The 22694-nt window shown below is 33.9% G+C and overlaps 1 protein-coding gene across 6 annotated transcripts in view; it reads left to right on the forward strand.

Moving 5' to 3' along the window:
- LOC116164855 (protein hu-li tai shao-like) overlaps positions 1-22615 on the forward strand; it is a 78537-nt gene extending 55922 nt beyond the window's left edge. For 4 of the 6 annotated variants that reach the window (XM_031479089.1, XM_031479091.1, XM_031479090.1 and 1 more), the window contains 10 exons: positions 2517-3771; positions 8640-8763; positions 10304-10417; positions 13953-14238; positions 14291-14413; positions 14464-14535; positions 16208-16267; positions 19939-20006; positions 20063-20191; positions 21935-22615. In XM_031479089.1, the coding sequence (XP_031334949.1) occupies positions 2528-3771; positions 8640-8763; positions 10304-10417; positions 13953-14238; positions 14291-14413; positions 14464-14535; positions 16208-16267; positions 19939-20006; positions 20063-20191 (2220 nt within the window). In that variant the 5' untranslated portion in view covers positions 2517-2527 and the 3' untranslated portion in view covers positions 21935-22615. Of the gene's footprint in view, positions 1-2436; positions 2465-2516; positions 3772-8639; positions 8764-10303; positions 10418-13952; positions 14239-14290; positions 14414-14463; positions 14536-16207; positions 16268-19938; positions 20007-20062; positions 20192-21934 lie in introns of those variants that run through there. The other 2 variants (XM_031479088.1, XM_031479093.1) reach the window with 2 other exon arrangements.
- Positions 22616-22694: the final 79 nt, after the last annotated feature.

Genomic DNA, 22694 nt, shown 5'->3' on the forward strand with positions numbered 1-22694 from the left:
TGTATAAAATATAATCCTGGTAGAAAAGTACCCATATCGCTGGTGGGTATTCCCGCGTTGTATAGTAATACTTATCATGTGCTTTAAAAATGTATGAGAACGGATTTCGTTGGTGCTGTGAATGGCCCGGTGAAACGAGTCTGCCCGATGAGACACGATTTGAGATGTAAATTAAGAACAGTCATTCAATTAATTGCTTAAATATGCCACAAAAAAGCAAACCGGTTCCTCGACCGGTTCTTATTTGTGCACGTATAGAAGATAATGAAGAGTACTTAAAGCTTCCAGTAGTACACGGTTGCTATAAACGCTGCTCTTTACGTGATGCGAGTGATGTTTACACAACTTTAGTGTACCCTGAGATTCACGTACCATGTTGTGAAATATTGTTAGCTAGTGGTATGTGTGTAAACTCTTGTTCCCGCTCTGAATATTTGAAATAAACAATGTATTGTGATGAATTTTTTGCTCTAGGTAATTTTTTAGCGCATTTTTGAAAAAAAAATACCAGCCAGCCATAACGAATATAATAATAATTCGTTATGGCTCTGGCTGGCTGGCTCTCTGGCTAATATCTCAGCATTTTCACTAAAAGCTTTTGACTGTAGTGTAGATGTGCAGGCTCTGGTCCATTTTGAGTTAGATTACTCATAAAGTCATAAGATCGAAGAATTTAAACTTAGCTAATCAAATACCTACTGATTTGTATTACAAAAAATGCGCTTTCATCATGCATATGTTGATTTACAAGTTGTTTCTGTTAGGATGCAAAAGGTAGGTTCATTTTAACAGATCATAATTTGAGCTTAAGAGTCTTCTGTACCCACTGCACCCAAAGTAAATTTCCATAAGAGCGCCCGCCATAAAAACTAAAGTTGTTTTTAAAAAAAATTTTTTTAAAGAACTATTTTATAAATTCAGACCTTTATCTACAAAATGTTCGGGCTATTTTTTTTAAAAAAGTTTATAGCAACTGAATACCAATTGTTTAAAGATTAGATGTTTTGCATCGATTATTGCGCTAATCTGTTTTATTTTTTTACTCTGGAACAAAACGGTTTATGGAAAAAGTAAACCGACAGTTTTCTAGATAAGTTACTTCTAAACATTACCCCAAAATATTAAATCACATTTTTTTTGTAAATAAAGTCTGTATCTTGGCGGGCGGTAAATCAATAATTTGAGGGTAAGCGCCGCTGCACAGTGTCGACGGGAACTAACTAAGGACCGAAATAGGAGTTGACTAAACAAGAGTATCATCTTGTTTCTTGCAACTATAATCAAATCATCTATTCACTATAATGTAAAAAAGTTGCGCTTAGGTAAAGAAGACTCTTAATATCACCATTGAATAATAATTCAGATTTATTATTCAATGATATCACAGATTGTGATTGTATTATTGAGATTATGTTTTTGTCTTTTCTTTCATTAGAGAGAGAGAGGGAAACTGTTTTACTTTGGTCTATACAATCCACCAAATGTCTATACTATTCAGGGTGTCTCGCGAAGAAAGGACCAAAGTTTTACTACGTGTAAATGTGTAGATTTGATGCTGGGCAAACATTTATTTTCATAACTAGTATTAATTTTTCGTTAAATAAAATCATTTTCCGACATTATGGTGGTTTACGATTACGTCCCATTAATATTATCAAATGAAAAAAATCATATCTAGCAAACGAAAAATGTGCGGACTCGAATTCACCCAAGGTACACATAGGAAAATTTTGTCCCATTTCTCGCGGGACACCCTGTATATAGGTTGCTTCAGAGTTAAATTTCAAAGTGCCGGGAAAAATATTTAAAAATACAACTGTTTGCCATACGTCAAGTAGTGGGACGAAATGTTCAACACCTCTGCTACAAACTTGAAGACAAAGATGGTAATTAAAGGAAAGCCAGTCTGTTAGTACAGATATGGTCTATATTGAATGCAGTAATTTCGATAATGCTTTTTATAAGTTAATACTTTCTTACTCGCTTTCTTATTTAGTGACTCGTTTAGTGATGATGACGGTGACCCAAGGGAAGTTTGAACAAAATGGGTTCGTTTCCTGTTAAACTGGAAAGGGTAGATTTTCACATCACTCATTTCATCTAAGTTAAACAAGGACATAATAATTTACTTCTGTAATTCGAGAATAAGTAATTTTTTTAATGACCTCACATCTACCACTAATCTGCTTTTTTTTTTATACAAATGCCTGTCTGGCATATTAAAATTGAGTGTCTGCAATTACGATTTTATTACGAGGTCATTTCAAAATGTCCATATAATTTAAAAATAAACTCATTTGAAATCATTAGCAATTTTCATTACGGATTTATATATTTTGTTACTAGAAAGTGTTCTAGTTACCTTTGGTTTCTGTTGCAAAATGTCAACCTATAGCCCTGCGTAAATTAAAGATCAATGCACCATGTGCACCAAGATACATTATTTGTGATATGATAATAGCAAGTATAATTGGTTTGAAATCTTGAAGACTTACTAATGAAACGTTTTGTTTCAGATCAATTCACAATGGCAGACGTGGATCACGGCGAAATACCTCAATCAAATGGTATAGATGGATTAGAAGAAGACGAACGAAATAAGTTAAGACCGGCCGATATAGATGCAGATGTACGAGAAATGGAACGTAGGAAACGAGTCGAGGCGATAATGAATAGTAGATTGTTTCGCGAGGAATTGGAACGAATTATCGAAACACAGCTTAAGGAAGGCATCGGAACTACCAATTTGATGCAACAGATATCAGATATGATGGGCGTTTCGAAAAATGCCGGAAGTGTGTTTAAAAATTCGAATTGCGTGATACCTATTAATGATATAAGAGGCGTCGAAGCGATGGGTTATGCGAAAGGTGAAAAAATCTTAAGGTGTAAATTAGCGGCTGTTTTTCGATTAATCGATTTGTACGGTTGGGCGCAAGGTGTCAATTCTCAAATTACTGCCAGATTAAATCAAGACGAAGAGCACTTCTTAGTTAATCCTTTCGGCGTTTTATTTCACGAAGTAACAGCATCCAGCTTGGTTAAAGTTGATATGCAAGGAACAATTGTAGAACAAGGAACGACCAATTTTGGAGTTAATCTGTCCGGGTTTTCATTACACGGTGCCATTCACGCTGCCCGACCAGATATCAAATGCATCATTCACATTCACACACCCTCAGTTGTAGCAGTATCGGCACTAAAATGTGGTTTATTGCCCATTAGTCAGGAATCTGTAGTAATTGGCGAAGTAAGTTCACATCAATACATTGGGGGATTAAACGAGCCCGAAGAAAAAGAGAAAGTTGCCAGAAATTTGGGACCGATTAATAAGGTGCTATTATTGACAAATCAAGGTGCCGTATGTTGTGGCGAGACAATAGAAGAAGCATTTTTTAATGTTCGTAATACCGTCCTGGCATGTGAAACGCAGCTCAAATTGATTAGTATCGGTGTAGATAATTTGTCATTACTGCCAGACGAGGCTAGGAAAAAATTGTACGATGCAGCTAGAAAACCTCCACAGAGTACACCCAGATTAGACCAACCGTCGATTCTGGAAGAAAAAGTTGAACGAAAATGGCGCATTGGCGGCGTAGAGTTCGAGGCGCTCATGCGAATGTTGGATAATGCAGGTTTCCGTACTGGTTACATCTATAGGCATCCACTAGTGAAAGGGGAATTACCCCGCCCGAAGAACGACGTTGAACTTCCACCAGCAGTTTCTTCACTGGGATATCTTCTCGAAGAGGAGGAGCTTTATAAACAGGGGTAAGAGTCACCATTATGTTTGCTTTGGCGTATATTGGTCAAGCCGTCATCTTTTTTGTGGTTGCAGATTGCTGTTTGTTTCTAATAAAAAGATTGTAGCTTTTTCATTCACGTGCGCCCATATACAGGGTGTCCAAGATCGTTTGGAACAAAAAGTTACTTTGAAAGTCTTACTAACCAATTAACTATGCATACAAACATAAAAAAAAATGTCAAAAAGATATACAAGATGGCGGTTACTGACATATGAGTAGTTCTTTTGTTAAATGGGCATCATATTGTTTGAAAAGAGTTTTTTTATTGCTTATTTTTCAACAATGAAAACTATGTAACCTACGGTTGAACAAAGAATATCAGGCATTAGTATCCATAGGCGCTTTCTTTCGGCTACTTTGCGATCATGATTTCAAAATCGTGATTCGTAGGATCACGATTTACGATAGAACGCGCAAATTTAAATCAAAGTATGGTTAAGTTTACGTAGTACACATTGGCATTCGAATTATGTATTTTTTGTTTGGATTATGAAAATAATTTAAATGCAAGTGGAAGTACTTGCACGATTATGCTCCTTTTCAGTTAAGTATAAATATTGACTAACCTAACATTTGAGCAAAAATATCCTTGCATTTATAGGTTAGGAATTCGTGATCATAAAACTTTTATGTTCAGTTAGTTCACGATTTTAGCAATCATGAACATAAGATCACACTTTGAAAGAACGTGATTTGACAATCCAAACGCGTTTGGATCACCGAAAGAAAGCGCCTCATGTGTCACTAATCACTATTTTGAATTTTTTTATTTTTTAGCTTGTTTTATTGAAATAAGAAACTTCTATATTTTAAACTTTTTGTCATAACGTTTATAATGATATACTTATTTTTTCAATCGGCGCAAACATGAAACAATCAACAAAAACTGTGAAACTTTGCCCACTTAACCTACGAAGGGGTTATTTATTTTCATTTTTTTTACAATCCAACCTTATTGCCTTCAAAGTAGTCTTGACAACTAATACATCCCATCTGTGCTGTTCAAAACATTTTTTAAATCTTCTATAGAAATGGCTGACAGCTCCTCCCTCGCTTTTTTCTTGACCTGTTCAATGTTGTAAAATCAAACAAATTTTCTTGATCAAAATGTTGGCAGGTCATTTTTTAGCTGGAGAAAAAGCAGCTTGGGTTACATTCATGGTCATATCCAGTCCCACAAAAGAGTTCTAGTGCAAATCTTCAAAAAGACTTATTCGTATAAATGAAATTAACAGCAAATTGAAGAAAGGTAAATACAAAACGCAATGACAGATTTGACGTTAGTTGGAAACAAATGGGTGTGTGTGTTATAGGTTTCGAAAATTAAAAATTCGAGAATTCGAGAATTAAAAATGTTCATATAAATTTGCCGGGAATTTTTTGGGAGGAGCTTAACTGCATCTGTTGGGTGAACAGATAATAGAGTATTCCCGCCTTTAGGTAGCGCTCATGAAATGCTTCGTCTGGTGAACGCGCCCATTGTTTTGATGTTTGGTTTGACGTATAACGTAACTTTAATACAACATGTCAATTGTCAAAACCAAACATTAATCTACAATTAAATTCCACTCTTTTAGATGGGGTGGAGTTGACGGGGGCAACGGAAAATTGACAACAATGGTTAGGAGGAAGAAGAGCCTACACTGAACCTCATCAAATAAAGACGTTTTATTTTATTCTTATTAACATCCCCCAAAATGTGATGCTATCCCCGCATGCTCAGAATTTTATACACCTATCACGTCACAAATAATACCGGACATCAGTATACGACAAAAAAACTGGAAGTACAAGTGTTGGAACTCATAGCTGTCAGTCCCTCATATATAAAATACTCAAAAAAGTACTTCAATTATGGTGCGGTATTTGAAATACTCTTGTTCACATCGAATCTTTTTAAGTAGATATACTTGAAAATTCAGGTGCCATACATATAATATGGTATTTGATAATTAGTAAAGTACTTAAATATATATTGCAATTATGAATTAGTAAATACTTCAAGTACTTCTTGGAGTATTTTAAGTATTGTAATAGTATTCACTTTAAATTGTACAGGTCAGATATGCCCCGAAAAGTAAACAAAATCGGAGAGTAAATGTCACTTTAGTTATACCTGTTGTGGGTTGTTTAATGTTTATTAAATGTTAAAATGGATTACAATAAATAAACTGACACGTTTTTGTTTTCATGGCGTACCTGACTTGTAGAGTTTGTAGAGTTTTTGACTTATTTCATGTAGATTTTGATTAATTGTTCTTTTATTATAAAGCAGCCTGTATATTTAAAGTACTAAGAAGTACATATTTGAAGTTTTTTTCGATTATTATTGTCACCAAGTACTTGAAACTTGAAGTACTTTTAATAACTGAAAAAGTACTGAAATATATCTTGATTTTGGGAAGTACTTTGGGGGTATTTGTGACAGCACTGCTATGAAGATGAGAAGGATGTCATACTTTCGATGCGCAACGACAAGCACCTTTTTTCCAATTCTTTTTCAACTAGTCTGTGTATTACATATATACTTACAATGTATCGTTTCTCACTGTCTTCTGAATTCTATTTGCTTCCTCTCCATTTACCTGTTTTCACTCATGTTTTCATGTTATTGCCTTTTTAATACTTTCCTCTGTGCTCTCTCGTATTTTTTCTTCTTATTGTTCCTCTAGTCTCCCTCTTTATTGCACACATCTACCCATTTTCCTGTATTCCGTGTTTTGGCATACAACCCCCCCCCCCCCCCCCCAATTAAGCCCCTTTAATTCATCTACCATATTCTATTTTATTTTTTAACTTTCATTTCATCTCTGTTGCATATAGTTATCACTCTCATTCTCTTCCCCTCCTTTTCCACTTGCTTTCCACCTCTTTCATTTCCTCCCTCCCCCCATTCCCTCATCTTTTTTAACCCTTGTTAGTATGTCTCCTTTTGCTCCTCCCTTTATGTTATTCCTCTTCGTGTGCAGTCCTTGTATTTGGTTGGATATTTTGTTCCAGTTCTGGAAGGGTACTAATCTTTTGTCTGGTATTTTTCCAGTTTCTCATTTTAAGCGCTTTCCAGTGGTGGCAATTGGTGGGACAGTTTTAGTGCTTTCTATATTTGTGAGGTTAGGACTTTCGTGTTGAATTCAACTGTCAACTGGCATTATTGCATTCTCTAAAGCTGAATTTATAGTTCCGTACCCGCAACGCCGTACCGTAACGTTTGGAATTAAACCCTACTTGTTGCGTGTGAACATTTATAGTTCGCGTTAACGTTGCGTTAGAACGGTTACGGTACGTAGGAAATGCCCAAATCTTATTTCTTACGGTAATTCGTGCTAACGCGTTTGTCGTCGGCAGTACTCGGATAATTCAAACAGTTGAGTTTATCCTGACGTTCGTTTCATTTATTTACAATAATTATTGACACTTTGTTGGTTATTATTATTTTGAAATGCACGTTACTCTTACTGACAGATGACATAAGTTCGTGGCGCAAGCTCATCTCTTACCACTACGGTAACTATAAATCGTATAATTTTGGTTAACGTAAGATTTTACGGTTTCGTTTTTACGTTCTTACGGCTACGGAACTATAAATCCGGCTTAAAAAGGGTGTAGTCACAGAGTAGAGCAGGTGCAGAGCACTTTGGAAGTAAATCAACTTCGAATTGAAAGCGCCTTTTTTATCACGATGCAGTGACCTCGGTAGTGACATTATTGTGGTGAGGAAATAGGCTTGAAATGGTACAGATTTTGAATTGTAAGCAACCATTTTGTTTTTTGTGCAGTGGAAAATCTGATTGAATGAAAGAACCCCAATCTAAACTTGCAGATGATATTTTATTAATTATGGTCCAAAATTAAACTTTTGCGCTTATCGTAAGCACGCCCTTAAATTCTCAATATTGTTATTAAAATAACGAATCAAAAATTACTTTTTAAAAATTCGCAAAAAACGCCCAATTGTAATTTTTTGCAGAGTACACGTTGTACAGATCAAAATCAGATATTTTTCCCAACTTTATTCAGGGTGCGCATGAGTAAAATGTTAAAATATCCGTTGCGAAAGAATACCTGAATGCCCTTTATTGTATAATTGATGAAATTTTTGATTTTCTGTGATAATCTCTATTCTCTATGTTTTTCTTTGGTCTCGCTTTTCACTTGCTCAGGTAGCGTCAAGGATCTCAAATATGTTGGGAAATATTAAAAGGCTAAGTACTACATTGAATACCTAATAGAGGAAGATTAAATACCTACCTATAATGAGACTGTATGAACGAAAAATATATCATATTTCGCGCACACTTTTCAAGGGAGCTATAGTGTAAACTAAATTTCGGACTCATCCTGTACAACTTGATTTTGGCAAAAATTATTAAACAGTGAAGACTGTGTGAGAGGGAAATACATCTGGATTGCTACGCAGCCCTGATTTTGCATTTGGATATCCGTCGTATTTTTTCTGTTCCACTCTGCAGATCAGATGTTTTGCTTCAAAACCATATATTTTAGTGCATGTTTTTGTTACTATTATCAAAGTTACCTTGGTTTAAACGTAAATTAGTCATAGTATTAGAAATGTTAAAACTCCCTTGAAAACAAAGGCAGAAAAAAATAAAAATGCCTCAATCCTTCAATTACTATTTGTAGGAAGCACAAAACAAGAAAAATATTCTACTATTGTTCGGTTGATATCTTTGTTCCTCAAATCCTCTCTCTCTGAACCTTCCCACACCCTTTTACACTATTAGGAAGTTGATTCAGGAGTTCGTTCAGAATAAATATAAGTAAATTGAAATTAAATCCGACGTAAGATTTATAATTTCTTTTCTGTAATTTCAGATTGTGGAAAAAATTGGATGGTCGCAAAGGATTTGATCGGTCGCGATGGCTGAATTCTCCCAATGTCTACCAGAAAGTGGAGATCCTAGAGACCGGTACACCAGATCCCAAAAAGATTACAAAGGTAGAATATATCAAATTTGAGGATAAGGAGTAGGATCCGTCAATGAAAGTTCGTAAATTTTCATTGACAGTAGAGAGAAAGAGAGTTTATATTTTTAGCTAAAGGCTTGTTAGTTTCCGTTAGATTATAATTATAATGTGCATAATGTGATTACGTACTTGGATTACTTGGTTTCAATTTAAATTTTCAGATTAAAAAAATTCATCACGTCATCTATAGGTACAGCCAAAAGTTTTTGAGAATCAAAAATTTGGCTCTTTTTGTTTATGTTTTTATAGTGCAATATAGCAATATTCAGAACGGAAAGATAAATAAAATGAAAGAAAAACAAACACTAGGGATGGTCACATTGTAATTTCATTTCGGGATTGAGGTGATTAATAATGATTACAGTCTCAAAGATGATTGTGCGGTACCTATAATCATACTAGTAATATAATAATTAGCTAAATAATACAATAATTAACATGAACTTTAAGATCATTTTTTATCGAAAATGCACAAATACTGATAGGGAGGAGAAGAAATTTTATTATTTTCTATATGCTCTAAACATATAAATTACATATCTTGCTTTTTCATATGCACAAATGATACACATAATATGTAATAATTTTATGCCAGTAGAGCTTCCCTAATAATGTTTACGTTACTACCAGAGCAATACGATGCTTCTAAGTAGGATATTAATAGGTTTAGAAGTATGATTAGACATACCTTAATGTGGCTAGAGTAAACTAGGCCTATTTGGACCGATTGCATGACATTAACGTGATTTATAGTTTACATGTTTGTTAGTGAAAGACACACACTGTCTAATGGCTAAGTGTTACGTGTGCGTGTAAAAAACTTGTAGAGTTTCTATACTTACTGCATGGGATTCAAAAGTGATAGATGTCACTTGCGACATTTGAATCTCATTGTTACAAAATTTTGATTTTTTTTATAACCTGTAGAAGTCCGTTTTAAATTACTGAGTGTTTAGCATTTCTGCAGTTTACACCAGGACACATTGATGCATTATACAGTGTTGTAAATTTATGGCCATATAAGCTATGTAAAACATATATACAGATCTAATTTTTAACAAAAATGTTAACAACAGGACAGGCAGCTATTAATTAATTATCGTTCGAAAAACTTTTTACCTCTAACTTCATCCATTGTTTACTTGCGTATAATCGATCTAGTCTGAATGTGTCATGTCTTTAACATTGTTTAGCACGCTCATATTAATATAGTGTAACCTATTTGCTATGTTAACGTGAAGGCTTTTTTAAAAATAAATAAACATTCCAAACGAAACACATTTGTTTCTAATTTTTTTAAAATTGCTACATCAGTGTTGTAACTAATCGTGTGTGAATTGATTTTAACACGCCTTTGTGCTCGAGCCCATTGCATACTGAATTTGTCGTCTCCCTCGAATTGTTACAAAACCAGTACATTAGAGATGATCAACAGTGCACAAAGGGCAAGGCACATAAGGTTAAGTTTTCTTTTAAATGCAAGTCACTAATGTGCTGGTTTTGTCTTGCAGTGGGTAGCGGAAAGTTCGCCTACACACTCCAGTACACCAGTCAAGATAGAGTCTGCTCTTCAGTTTGTGCCGAAGAATACAAACCCAAAGGAATTTAAACAGTTGCAGCAGCAGGTAAGTTAACAGAAATTAAACTAGTCTCAAGCAGAGTGCATAAATGCAAATTTTATGTATATTCAATTGGTTGTTTTTTTTTTTAATTTACCATTCAACCCTGTGATGCATCCGACACGTCAAACTTAATGTGCAGGTTAAAAACGTTATTTTGCGTTATTTAGGCCCAGTTGTACAATGTCATTTTAAACTTTTAATTTATAGTTAAATTGTGGGTTAAAGGATTTGATTGGCTAATATTTCACAAGTAAACCAAACATGTTTCTGAAATCTGTCAGTTACATTTTAAACTGATGTTGTACAACCTGGAAAAATAACATTTTCTATAGATAACCTGCAGGGTAAGTTTAACGTTAGTGATACATCACCGGGTTGATTGTTTGCGTTTCTGTTATTCTGCACCCATTTGAAAATGGTAACTGAAAGAAGTTGATTTCCAAAAATCAGCCTACTCAAACATTTTTTCTGAGTCACTGTATCTACAAATGTAAAGGATATTAAAAAATCCCATCTGGATAAAATAACCCAGTGAATGCTTTTCAAACTGTCTTTATATGTAGGTACTACCATTGATATTTTGCAAGTCTTTCAGATATGATAGAACAGTGCAGTATTTGCTATTTGCTTTTCTATTAAACTAATGGATAGCGCATTACTAGTAGAATTGATTATAAGAATCTATAGATGTTCATTATAAGCAAATAATGATTGAAACAGGCCACTACTAAATTAATTCTGCTGAAGCTTAAGGAACAGTGTACAGAGTTTTAAAAATCATGTTCAAAGTTCATCTCAGAATAAGGAGAAGCGATAAGTCATATTGACTATAAAATAATGTAAAGTGACATAGATCTATACGCTATAAATGTGACGTGCACACATGATATTCTAGCAGATAGTTGCTACCCAAATATGTCATGTAAAACAGTACATTTGGACAGCAGTGGGGATTCAAATAATCCAGTGTGGTATTCTTCTCGTGCAATTACCTAAGCAAAATTCTTTGCTTAAAGATCGTGTTATACCCTGTGTGCAAGATAAAGATGTCTATCATGTGGATCTCAGAAACCATGGGAGATATGAATTAGAGAGAAGTTGCGCAATTAATTAGTAATTATCATGCTGTTAATAAAACCAGAAAATTTCGATTACTTCCGAAGATATGTTCTAAAATTTGTGGATCTTTTTTTTCTGATGCCATTTGAACAGGTACAAAAAAATAAAATCCACTTTCTCATTGCCACCCTTTGACCTCTACCAGATACTGTTGAGAGATTTTCAATACGTTTTGTTTCAGAGAAATCATCACCTTTATTTTTTTATATGCCTCTTAGAAAAAGTACGTACTGTATTGAGATGCATTTTTTGTTAAATTATTACGAATACAATGATGTCCACACTAAAAAAAAAACAAGTTGAAAATTGTTTTCAAAAGGATGCATCCGCGCACAACGCCGTTATGTTATGTAGCACGATATGAAAAATAAAAAAAAGGCGGCTTAGTAACTTATAGGCCAGTTTTCCATGCATTGCAGAGTACTTGCCAAAAGGTCATAGGTGCATGCGTTATGTTTGTCTTTACTAGAAGCATTTATGGTTGAACTTTAGAGAGTTTTACTATATGCGATATGTTTGCCATCACCAAAAATATCTGTGGTTAAAATTTCAACAAAATATATTAATAAATAAGGAAGTCGACATTGCGCAGTTTAATTGTCAAGATTTTCCTTGGTTCAGGTGCTAGAGCTATACGCTACCGAATGCAAAAAGAACGAACTTAATATCTTGAAAATTGTAGGACTAGTTAAGGCCTCGGACAGACGGACGAACAGAGAAAGTGGCTGCAATAGCGCACCAAACTTCGTTAGAAAATGCGCTAAAACACATCAAATAAAGCATGTTTTATTAGTTCACTTTAATAAGTGGAATCAACTAAAATTTAAATACATATATATACTGTATTCATTTTAAGAAGGTAGCGGTGAAAAGCATAGGGAAGCTTTGACCTTCACTGTGATTGGTTAAAACACGAGTCAGTATTACAATATTACAATGAAACATAAAACGACTGGTGAATTTTGCAAGTTGGTAGTTTATGTTGCCAACTAAACTGCCGAAGTGTCATTAGTTGTTATTGTGAAAAATTTATTTCTGTTCGCAGTGCTGAATATTTCTACTTTACAATAATTTGGTGCCGTTTTATATTTTTCCTGTGTGTGTTTATCTTCAAACACAGCGCCATCTACTACCTTCTTATAATGAATGCAGTATAGAGTGAATTTTTTTCACTTTCACCGACTATGTGGTTCAGCTCAGTGGTAGAGCGTTGGGCTACATAGCTGGAGGTCGGGTGTTCGAAACCTGGGCTACGGTAAGAATTTTTCATCTGTGACAGATATTGGAATTTCCTAGAGAATTTCCTTAGAGCAGTTTCGAGCATTCTGCCGGCTACTCCGAATTAGGTTTTCCTGCAGTTTTCCTAATTCATATTGTAAATGTCCAAGTAGTATAGAACAACTTAAGACCTTCTGCAGGGGCACCTCTAAAAAGCATTATTTAGGTCAGTTTGTAATTGGGCGCAAGCTTGTTGAGGGCCCAGAACAAAAGAGGGATAATAAATAAATATATAAGGAAATTAGCATATTCCACACTACCAAAAATAGTATTAAATAAGTATAATAAAAGTACTATAACAGAACCAGAAAAACAATAGGAAGATCAAACCAAATATAATACACCGATAAAATGAAATATCAAAGGATCCACCTTTAATCTCACAAAATAAATTCATGTCTTGGGCATTGAGATAATGTTCTTAATCTTGTTCCCAATGATTTTGGTGCATGAATAAGGATTTTGACATGTTTTGATCAAAATCCATGTGGTCTCAAGAGTAGTATATTAAGAGACAAGTGTATAATCAAGTCTTTAAAGCACGTGCAACGAGTTTAAGGGCACGACGCGAAGTACAGCCAAATCGCAATACACTACTGTAGGTATACAATATGCAAGCATTTTTTCATGGTTTGGGGTGGTCAAATAACATTGCACAAAGTAAGCTTTTTTTAGTGCACTTTCATTTAAAAAAATAAAAAGTGCACTTTTGCGTTCCTTATATGTCTGTCTGTCACAAAGGCTCCGGAACTACACCACTTACAGACTTGGTATTGGTGTCATTCGATCAGAAATTAAAAATTATTTCATGTTCGTATTCTCGTTAAGGCATGAAATGTCCATAAAACAAATTTGAAAGTGCTTAACGAATTTTTAAATAATAGCCATTTCTAAAAAAAGTAAATTCTGCATGAAAGATGCATGTGCTGGAAGTTTTTAGCAACATTGTTAATGAAGTTATTGTCATTATCATGAAGCTAGAATACATTTTTATTGACTTCGCTATTTGAATGATGTAAATACACCAAATATCAATTTTTGTTATCTAACCTATTTGAAAGGCCTCACTGATATCAACGGTAGTATCCCCCCTCCTCTACATTGTATAAAATTTTAATTATTTATTTGAAATCCATTCAAGATAAAAGACTATCGACGAGCAGATAAAATCTCGGCAGGTCCTCAGTCTCACATCCTAGAAGGTGTGACATGGGAGGAAGCGAAAAAGATGCAAGATGCTGGTGTCACTCAGACTGGTGACCAGGTCGTTTTAATGGGAGCAGCTTCGAAGGGAATCATTCAACGTGGTTTCCAACACAATGCCATGATGTATAAATCTCCTTATGCGAAAAATCCATTTGACTCCGTAACCGACGAAGAACTAGATGAGTACAAAAAAGTAATCGAGAAGAAATCAAAAGGCGAATGTAAGTATTAGTGTGGAAACTGTGAGCTTAAACTGATAGTCGTTGTAAACAGATGATACAGACTTTAGTGAATCTGAAGGATTATCATCAGCAAATATTAATAAGAGAATTGATAGCAGTAACATTCGATCTCCGACATCAGTAACCAGCGAGACAGAGGAGGAAAGCAAAGATGGTATAGAAACTTAAAGAAACTTAAACTTCGATAATCTTGTATTTTCCTAGAACCTCAAGTATTACGGATAGAAACTAAACAAGTACCCACACGAACTCATCCCGAACTTGTTCTTAGCGATGGTAAGTTAAAAATAAAAAATTATGATAAGTTTGGCCTTTAAGTGCTTGTGTTGTGTGAAATAATTTACAATTAACGCTTTTTACAAGAGTATGAAAAACTACAGTGATGGACAGTGGGTAAGTGTTCATCACTGGAGAAGGTTCATTAACATTTCAATAGAAATGCACCATAGACCATTGTTCATTACTTAAAATTTTTCGTGAGAGTTGAATTTTTTAATACAAACATTCGTGTTAGTTAAGGTTATATGCATATTTAACATATTTTGCAACTATCTTTTTTAACAGCATGTACATTTGTGTTATGCAAACTTTCAGCATGTAATCAACTTAATTAAAAGTTCAAGTTTTGGAGCAAGGAGTGTGCATGTATATTGGTTGTCTGAACTTGATATGTAGTCCTTTGTGTCCAGGTTATTGCTATTCTCGAGTTGAAATGATCCTCCGGCGTATTAATGCAACATTTCATTTTGTGCATAGAAAACATAAACCAAAAGTATAATGCTAAGGATTGACAACATTCTACTGTGTAATTAGTTTTGAATTTTTTCTGGGAAACTGATTAAAAGAAATATCGTATTAATTGACCGTATATGGAACGTGATCCATCATTTGAAATCTCTTGTTTCACTCGCCAAGTTTCTAGAGTTGTGTGATTCTGTCGCGCTGTGACTCTCTGTTTCGAAATATTAAATGTTCAATGATAAACCAAAGACTGTTCACTAGTAAAATATCCTTTGAACTATCTAACGAGATACAGTTGATAGAACACGATTGCATTACAGTTCAAATGATTTCTACCATGTTTGCTAACTCATTCAATTTAACCTCAAACCATTAATGAACCTCAACAATGTAATTAAGCAAAGTATCAACAATTGTTCAATGAAGGTGCCTTACAAAATCCATACCACAATTTTCTATTATGTTAAACCGCCCTTATAATAAAAAGCCTGAAACTGGAGCTTTGCCTATCTCTCCATAGAGGGTACAAATCAGTAGAGAATTTTAAAGTCACTAAATATAGAAAGTACCGCAATCCTTTGGGCTAGTATTTTAGAGAGAGAACGCATGATTTTTGCCCAAAAATGGCGGAAGTTACCAGATTCTAGTAACTTTAATGTTAGGGATTGTTCCACCTGTTTGGAGATATCTGTATAAATTTTTATAAAACATGACAGTACTATGAAGTGAGGTTATAAAAAATTACAGCTATTCAGATTTTATTTGTCAATTTTTTAAAGTTGGCAGCAAATTTGCCCAAAAATGGCGGATGATTGCGGTACTTTCTATATCTAGTGACTAGAGAATTTATAAATGGAACAGAAGGCGCAACTCAGTTGTGCAAATAAGTAAGGCAGATATGTAGTTTTCAACCTTATTACTTACATACACGACATGAAAGTGGGACTAATTACAACTGCCAACGTAGGTGCATGTGGAGCGTTAAACCAATGTGCTAAACCCAAATGTTACTGGTTCATAATTAACTACAAAATGGAATCAAATTTTTCACAAGGTGTAGTTTCAACATGCTAGCACCACCAGGACATAAAGGACTACATTTCTTTTTTAATTCTTAGTTACTGTTGTGTATATGAATAAATTAGGAACTATTTTCTTTCTTTCTTTGCTTATACACTTTAGCATGTAACATATTGCATGATTTTAGCTGATGATACACCTTTACAACAACGAAAGACAGAAAGAATATCCGTGGATAGTAATAAAAGTAAGTGTGAAAGGTTGGGGTGTGAACTGACAACTATTAAAATACAAGAGATACTGATGATTTGATTGATTTGTTTTTGAGTTTAGTCAGTTTCTGCCCAGGGACCCGGACCAAAATGAAATATCGGTTCCGGTTCTGTTTATATTTAAGCGAAAATATTTATAACGGTTCCGGTCCGGTTTCGGTTCTAAAAGCAAATAACGGTTCGGTTCTGCGCATTTTTTTCGGTCCATAACGGTTATTTGCGGTTCTAGTCTTTTAGAAAGTATGGCATTAAAAAAATTCATTATAACAACGTGATTTGTTAATTAATAGGTGTGAAGAAAAAGCCATGAATACCAAAACGTGACGTATAATTTATAACGACAAGGGGAATAAAGGAGGAAGAGGGAAATGTGTATTTACACTTTATTACTAAAAGAAAATTTTATTTTCTAAAACCCGCCTCTCCTTTTTTATTTAGTGGCTAAATTAGCGCCACCACCACTCGTAATGCCTTCAATTTCGACACCTTATTAAAAATTTATAATCCACCGATGGCAATCATAGACTAATATTTTATCAATTTTCAGGACGTGGTTGCCGGCGCGTCCTTCAACTTCCAATAACCTGTTAAGATCCGTAAAAAACGAAAAGAACCGAAAAAAGTAATATAGGCTCCGGTTCTCAATACGTTTCCATTTCTGAAGGAATAACGGTTTTGGTTCGGTTTTCGGTCCAGAAAAAAATAACGGTTTCGGTCCGGTTTTCGGTTCTTTTTCGGTCCGGTCCGGGTCCCTGTTTCTGCCATATTGTGAAATGACAAAATCATCAGGATCATTATAGTTTGCTTTTTGTGTTTAACATACTCAGTTAAATATGCATTCATAGTTGTTCAACAAACATTGATTTGCAATTAATGATTTATTGATTAATTATCACACAAAACGTTGCTAATCTTACTTACCTGCATTGCGCCAATTGTAGTTATATATGCAACAAAATCACACAGTATTGTCGTTTCCACCATCTTTATCTTCCATTCGTTTTGTTACAACAGGTGATCTATATACTTTCATATATATCTAATTTTGCTGCCAGAGCTCTGCTTTTCACTATAATTTGTAACTTTGTATAGATCATCTGGTATTATATGTCAGAAGTAGGATTACAATTGACATATATTTCAGAAATCAAAGGAAATGCGATTAAATTTATATTAGTTGATAAATAAATAAGGTCCTTATTTTCAGGTTTAAGAATAAAAGACGCTTATACAAGTACATCATCAAAATCCCATGAATTGTATCGAACTCACAGTCATGCTGGCTTTCCGAAAGGTTCATATGCAATACCGAATCCAGTACATTACCACATTGCACGCTTTGGCGAAATTGCTACTCGCTTACGCCCCGCTTTAGTCAGACTTGGCTATCGTCACCAAGTGAAGAGCTTCACACATCATAAGCTATCTCAGAATAAACACAATTCCACAGTGACCATTAATATTGGAAATGCAAAATGCGTAACACTCGACATTCCAATTCAAACAATCAAAGAATTTATATATCCTTTTGCCAATGCCATGAATTTGATGAATACACAAGCATCGTGCACTGCCAGCTCTCAAACCTCATTCATAACATCTGCTGCTGTGGATGTCTCTAGTAAAAAGAAGACTTCCCTTTTCAATATAACGGAACTGTGTGTTAAAAATAATATGCTGGTTTCGAAAGAATCTAGTGACCAGGAATATGAAACCAAAATAATGAAAAGTTTGCAGGACAATTTACTGGATGAGTCATTAAGTCAAGTGTCAGAATCTGATAGTCTTGAACAAGCAGACACAAATATGTTCGACTCAAATTTAGATGTTCAAGCTTTGGCCAAAGATGTTATTGAAAAGGCTAAGATTATGGATAAGGATTTAACCACATTGGAAGATGCCATACATGATGCTTTGATAATGTCAAGGGATTTTCCAACATACAGTGATGGAGTGATGGAAAGTGAAAGTATTGAATCTTGGGTTTCTGCTAGAAGTGATGCACTTGCCAATGAGCCTCCAGACAATGAAACCTTAAATTATGTAGATTGTAACAAGAATGTTGTGGATGAAACTGTTAATGTAGACAGTTTATGTACACCAGAGTGCCATCGCCTTGAAAATACAGACGAACAAGTGATATTAATGTCAGATGCAATATATGGATATCTTATTAGACAGTGCTTTGAAGTGTCTGAGCATATTTTTTTCCCAGAGTTGCTCTATGATGATAACATCCTAAAATTATATAGCGTCCTAGAATCTTATTATACAGACTTGTGTGGTAATATCGTTTCAGACGAAGATAAAAATCTCCTTCGTTTAAATATAACAAAAAGAGTGATGGGGAAGTTTGAAATTTGTGAAGAATCGCCACTGTCTTCCAACGTATCTGATAAAATTTTTGCAATTTCTGAATTAGTGTCCAATATTTTAGATTACTTCTTTGTAAAATACGTGGACCAAGACCTATCTACTACAAAATGTCCCAGTGATTCAACAGATTTCTCAAAATTTACAAAGGACGTTCAAGACAACAGGTTGGTGCAACAATCAACACCTCAATCTGACTCGTCTCAAAGGAGTGGAGTGGAGACTGAAAGTCCAAGTTCTGATGATGAAATTGTTATCAGTTTTAAGGCTAAGGAAACTAAAAATTTAAGAAATGAAAAATACTGGATCGCCATTACAAAATCCCCAGATTCGGGTAAACCTGTCGCAAGAAAACACGAAGTTATTAATGTCGATGATATCCCATTGAAACCTCCACCTGACCTTGCGCAATACAATCACTCTAGTGTTTCTTCTGGAGCTTTGTCTCCTATTCCTGAAGAAGCTGTATGTAATTTATTTTCTAACTTTACTGAGTCTGATGAAGATGAGGACAGAGGCGAGGTAGAAGAAGAGGAAGATGTGCAAATAAGAAACTTATTAAACAATACCTATGACACGGAATCGACATATATATCATTCGAGTGTCCAGAAACAAATGCAATCGTTTGTAATTCCGTTTCGTTTTATAGAACTAATACTGTTAACTCATTTTCCTATACACAACCGTCTACTGTGACATTTGTGCGTGATGATGTATTCCCAACTAGTACGAAAAAAGTTGATGATTGCTCAAAACTTCGTAATGACAGTGAGACAAGTGATGATGGTAACTGGATGGGTTATGAGGCTGCCAAGTTTTAGTATTGTAACTAAGTGATATTTAAAATTAAATATGACCACCAGCTTTATTTCTTGAGTTCATTTGAAGTGGTTATATAATTTAAAAAGGAAACAGATAGCTGCTATGTCTACATCACAACCTTTTATATTTGTCATTTTTATATTTTTTTATTTTAGGTACATTGTATTTTGTATTTAAGTTACAATTTTTTCATTTGAAGATCATTATGTAATGTATTCACTTCATTTTGTATATTGTACCTTGATAATAAAAAAACACACGCATTTCACATTTAACAATGAATTGCTTCTGGTGAGAGTCTTAATAGTCCGCACTAAAGGTACCTGTACACAATTTTTCTAATTTATTCTCTTAATAAAATGCATGCGCTTTATATTTTTTTTTGCTTTGTTGACTTGCAATTGACACTTTCTTGTTGTATAGTCGGAGACTAATTTACTATTTTTTTAGGCGAAAACACAGTGAATGGTGACCAGTCCGATGCACATCTAAGCACAATTTCGCAGAGTAGTAAAGAGGTAATGATTTGATTTAATGTTTTTGTATGAATAAGAAACATTTGTGTTACTTGTAGGGTTCATTTTCAAAGGACCAATCGGTATCGGAGGGATCGCCTAAAAAGGACAAGAAAAAGAAGAAAGGCTTACGAACTCCATCCTTCCTTAAGAAAAAAAAAGAAAAGAAAATTCGTGATTCTGCATAGGTAATTTCTTTGTCTCTACTTCACCTTATCAATATTGTCTAGTCAAAGACAAAAGTCAAGACCTTTGATAATTCAACTGCAGCCTGGGTAATATATTACAAAAAACATAAATTGTTGAGGAATCTGATTAACATTAGAGTCTGTAGTCATAGTATATTAATATATTATTGATTTGAATAACTTGAAAAGTAATATTGTATAAACAGTAATAAATTGCCACACGAGAAACTCAGTTCGATTGTAAGACAGATAAAACAAAGGAACTCAAACTTTAGTCATTTTACAATATAGCAGATTTTTGCTAATGTTGATGTTTAATGTCTGCTTTCAGTTACAAAAGTAACAACCTCTTTTAAAATTGGAATGAAAGTATTTCTTTTTTCTAGTTGTAACACCATTTTTTAAAGTTAAACTCTGAAACAATAGCAGCTATATAAATGCCGTTAATTAGACAGTGTTATTAGTTGTACAATGTGTATAAATGGGATTTTGCTTAGTGTTCACAAATAAATAGGTCACCAACCATCACACTAGGGAGATATAGCAAATACCAATACGTAAACGTAGAAATTTTTTTTAAAATCTTGGTTAACATTTAGGGATACGGGTGTTGTATCGTAACATTAACTTACATATTCTAAAAACGCTAACGTATTCAACCGAAATTGTGTTTCATGCTTCGTTACTGCTTAGTATACCCGAACACTGAAAGCGGCAAATTTGTAAAAATATAAACATTAATGTAGGGTTAGCTATGTATGTAATCAAACGTTATATTACCATTATGTCGTCAATATCGTCATTGTCTATCAAATCCAAAAAATGCCCTCCATTACAACGCTGTTTTAATACAATTACAATGAAATGTCTATAATGCATCCTTTTACTTATTTACATAAAAAGTAAGGTTAGGTTAGAAATTTCACGTTACTTCTAACAGCGACTTTAACTATACTTTTGATTGTATACGTAACTCTCTACTCATTGAATGGAATCTATTACCTCATACATATGTTCACCGCTGTATCACAGTACATCTTACTCGTCACATGATTTTCGATGAAAACCTCTTCACACTAGATCTCCTATTTTGATCTGCTCCTTTTCAAACTACTTTCTTTGTCTTGTTTATATAGGCATATATGTCTTCTATGCCAAAAGTAGTTTTTTGTAGCATTTTTCAAATGAAAACCATGTCTTTACTATGCATCAATGGAAAGAGCAATTGTCCGTTTTTTATGCTCTTTTCATTGATACATAGTGAAGATATTGTTCCCATTTGAAAATTTCCAGTTTTTGCCCAAAAACCAATTATCAACTTTGAACGCTTATTCGTATTATTTTCGAATCACAATTGAAAATCAGACCAATAACATTAATTGATAGCGTGGACTTTTAGCTGTCCAATCGTAAAAAACATTTTGCTAAGTTTTCAGACAAGAGTGATACTGCTAATTTACTGAACCATTTACTAAGATACTTCTAATGTTCCACTTAAAAACACCACCCTGTAGATGTATAATAACATTATAACAAAGTTAGCAATAGTGTCGACTTCACTTTGAACTCATTGTACTTATATTGAACATAATGCGAACAGTGACAAAATTAATCGCTGTATTGTAATGTAACAAATGTAAAGATCCTAAACATGTTTCAAATTCATAACTCATTTCGCAATTATATAATTTTTCTATAAACTAATCAATAACGATAAAAAACTACTCATATTTCTTTTTTCAGACACTGCCTCCTTTTTACATAACTGGTTAAGAGCTACTCCATCGAGACTGCCACCAACTCACTGTAGATTAGCTTTTTTTTTTAACGCAGCGGCTAAATATTTGCACTAAATGTGAAAATGGACTGCATTTCTCTATTTAAAATGAATTTATATTTTTAGCTTTATTTGTACAGGATACAATGAAATTTATTAATTATATGTGCGATTGTAGTGGAGGTGATTATATGAAAGTTCTATATGAAAAAAAAAAAAATTACAGTCTACGTAAACCAATCATCATTGTAATGGCAACTGAAATGTCAATCACGGCGATGCATTCTAGAAATTCCCACATGTGATTTGTTTACTGCGCCACTGTAAAATATATATAATGTTAGTTATTAAAATAATTCTTGTAAAGTTAGCTAATCTTGCTTTTATTATTTGACAGTGCAAAGAAATTTCGATATTTTATAATTTTTGATGTGCAAACTATATGGTTATTTATATTTATAATATATAAATAGGGATTACAGTGATTAAATATTATCATTGTTATTTTTTGCTGAGAGCGGGGAAGGGAAAGTCTGATTTAAAATTTAATTTGGTTACGTAACAGCACAATTTTTTATGTATGTTTTCGTAAATTTGAAAAATAAACGCTTTTTCTTCCTTTTGTTTAATAAATTTGTTGAAAACTTTATGCTGCATTTATAATTTTTCTTTCCTTTCTTTGGTTAATGTGTTTTTAATGTATACATTACGTACCTAACCTGTTTT

This window comes from Photinus pyralis, unplaced genomic scaffold, assembly GCF_008802855.1.
Source record: "Photinus pyralis isolate 1611_PpyrPB1 unplaced genomic scaffold, Ppyr1.3 Ppyr1.4_LG2, whole genome shotgun sequence".
Classification (NCBI taxonomy): Eukaryota; Metazoa; Arthropoda; class Insecta; order Coleoptera; family Lampyridae; genus Photinus; species Photinus pyralis.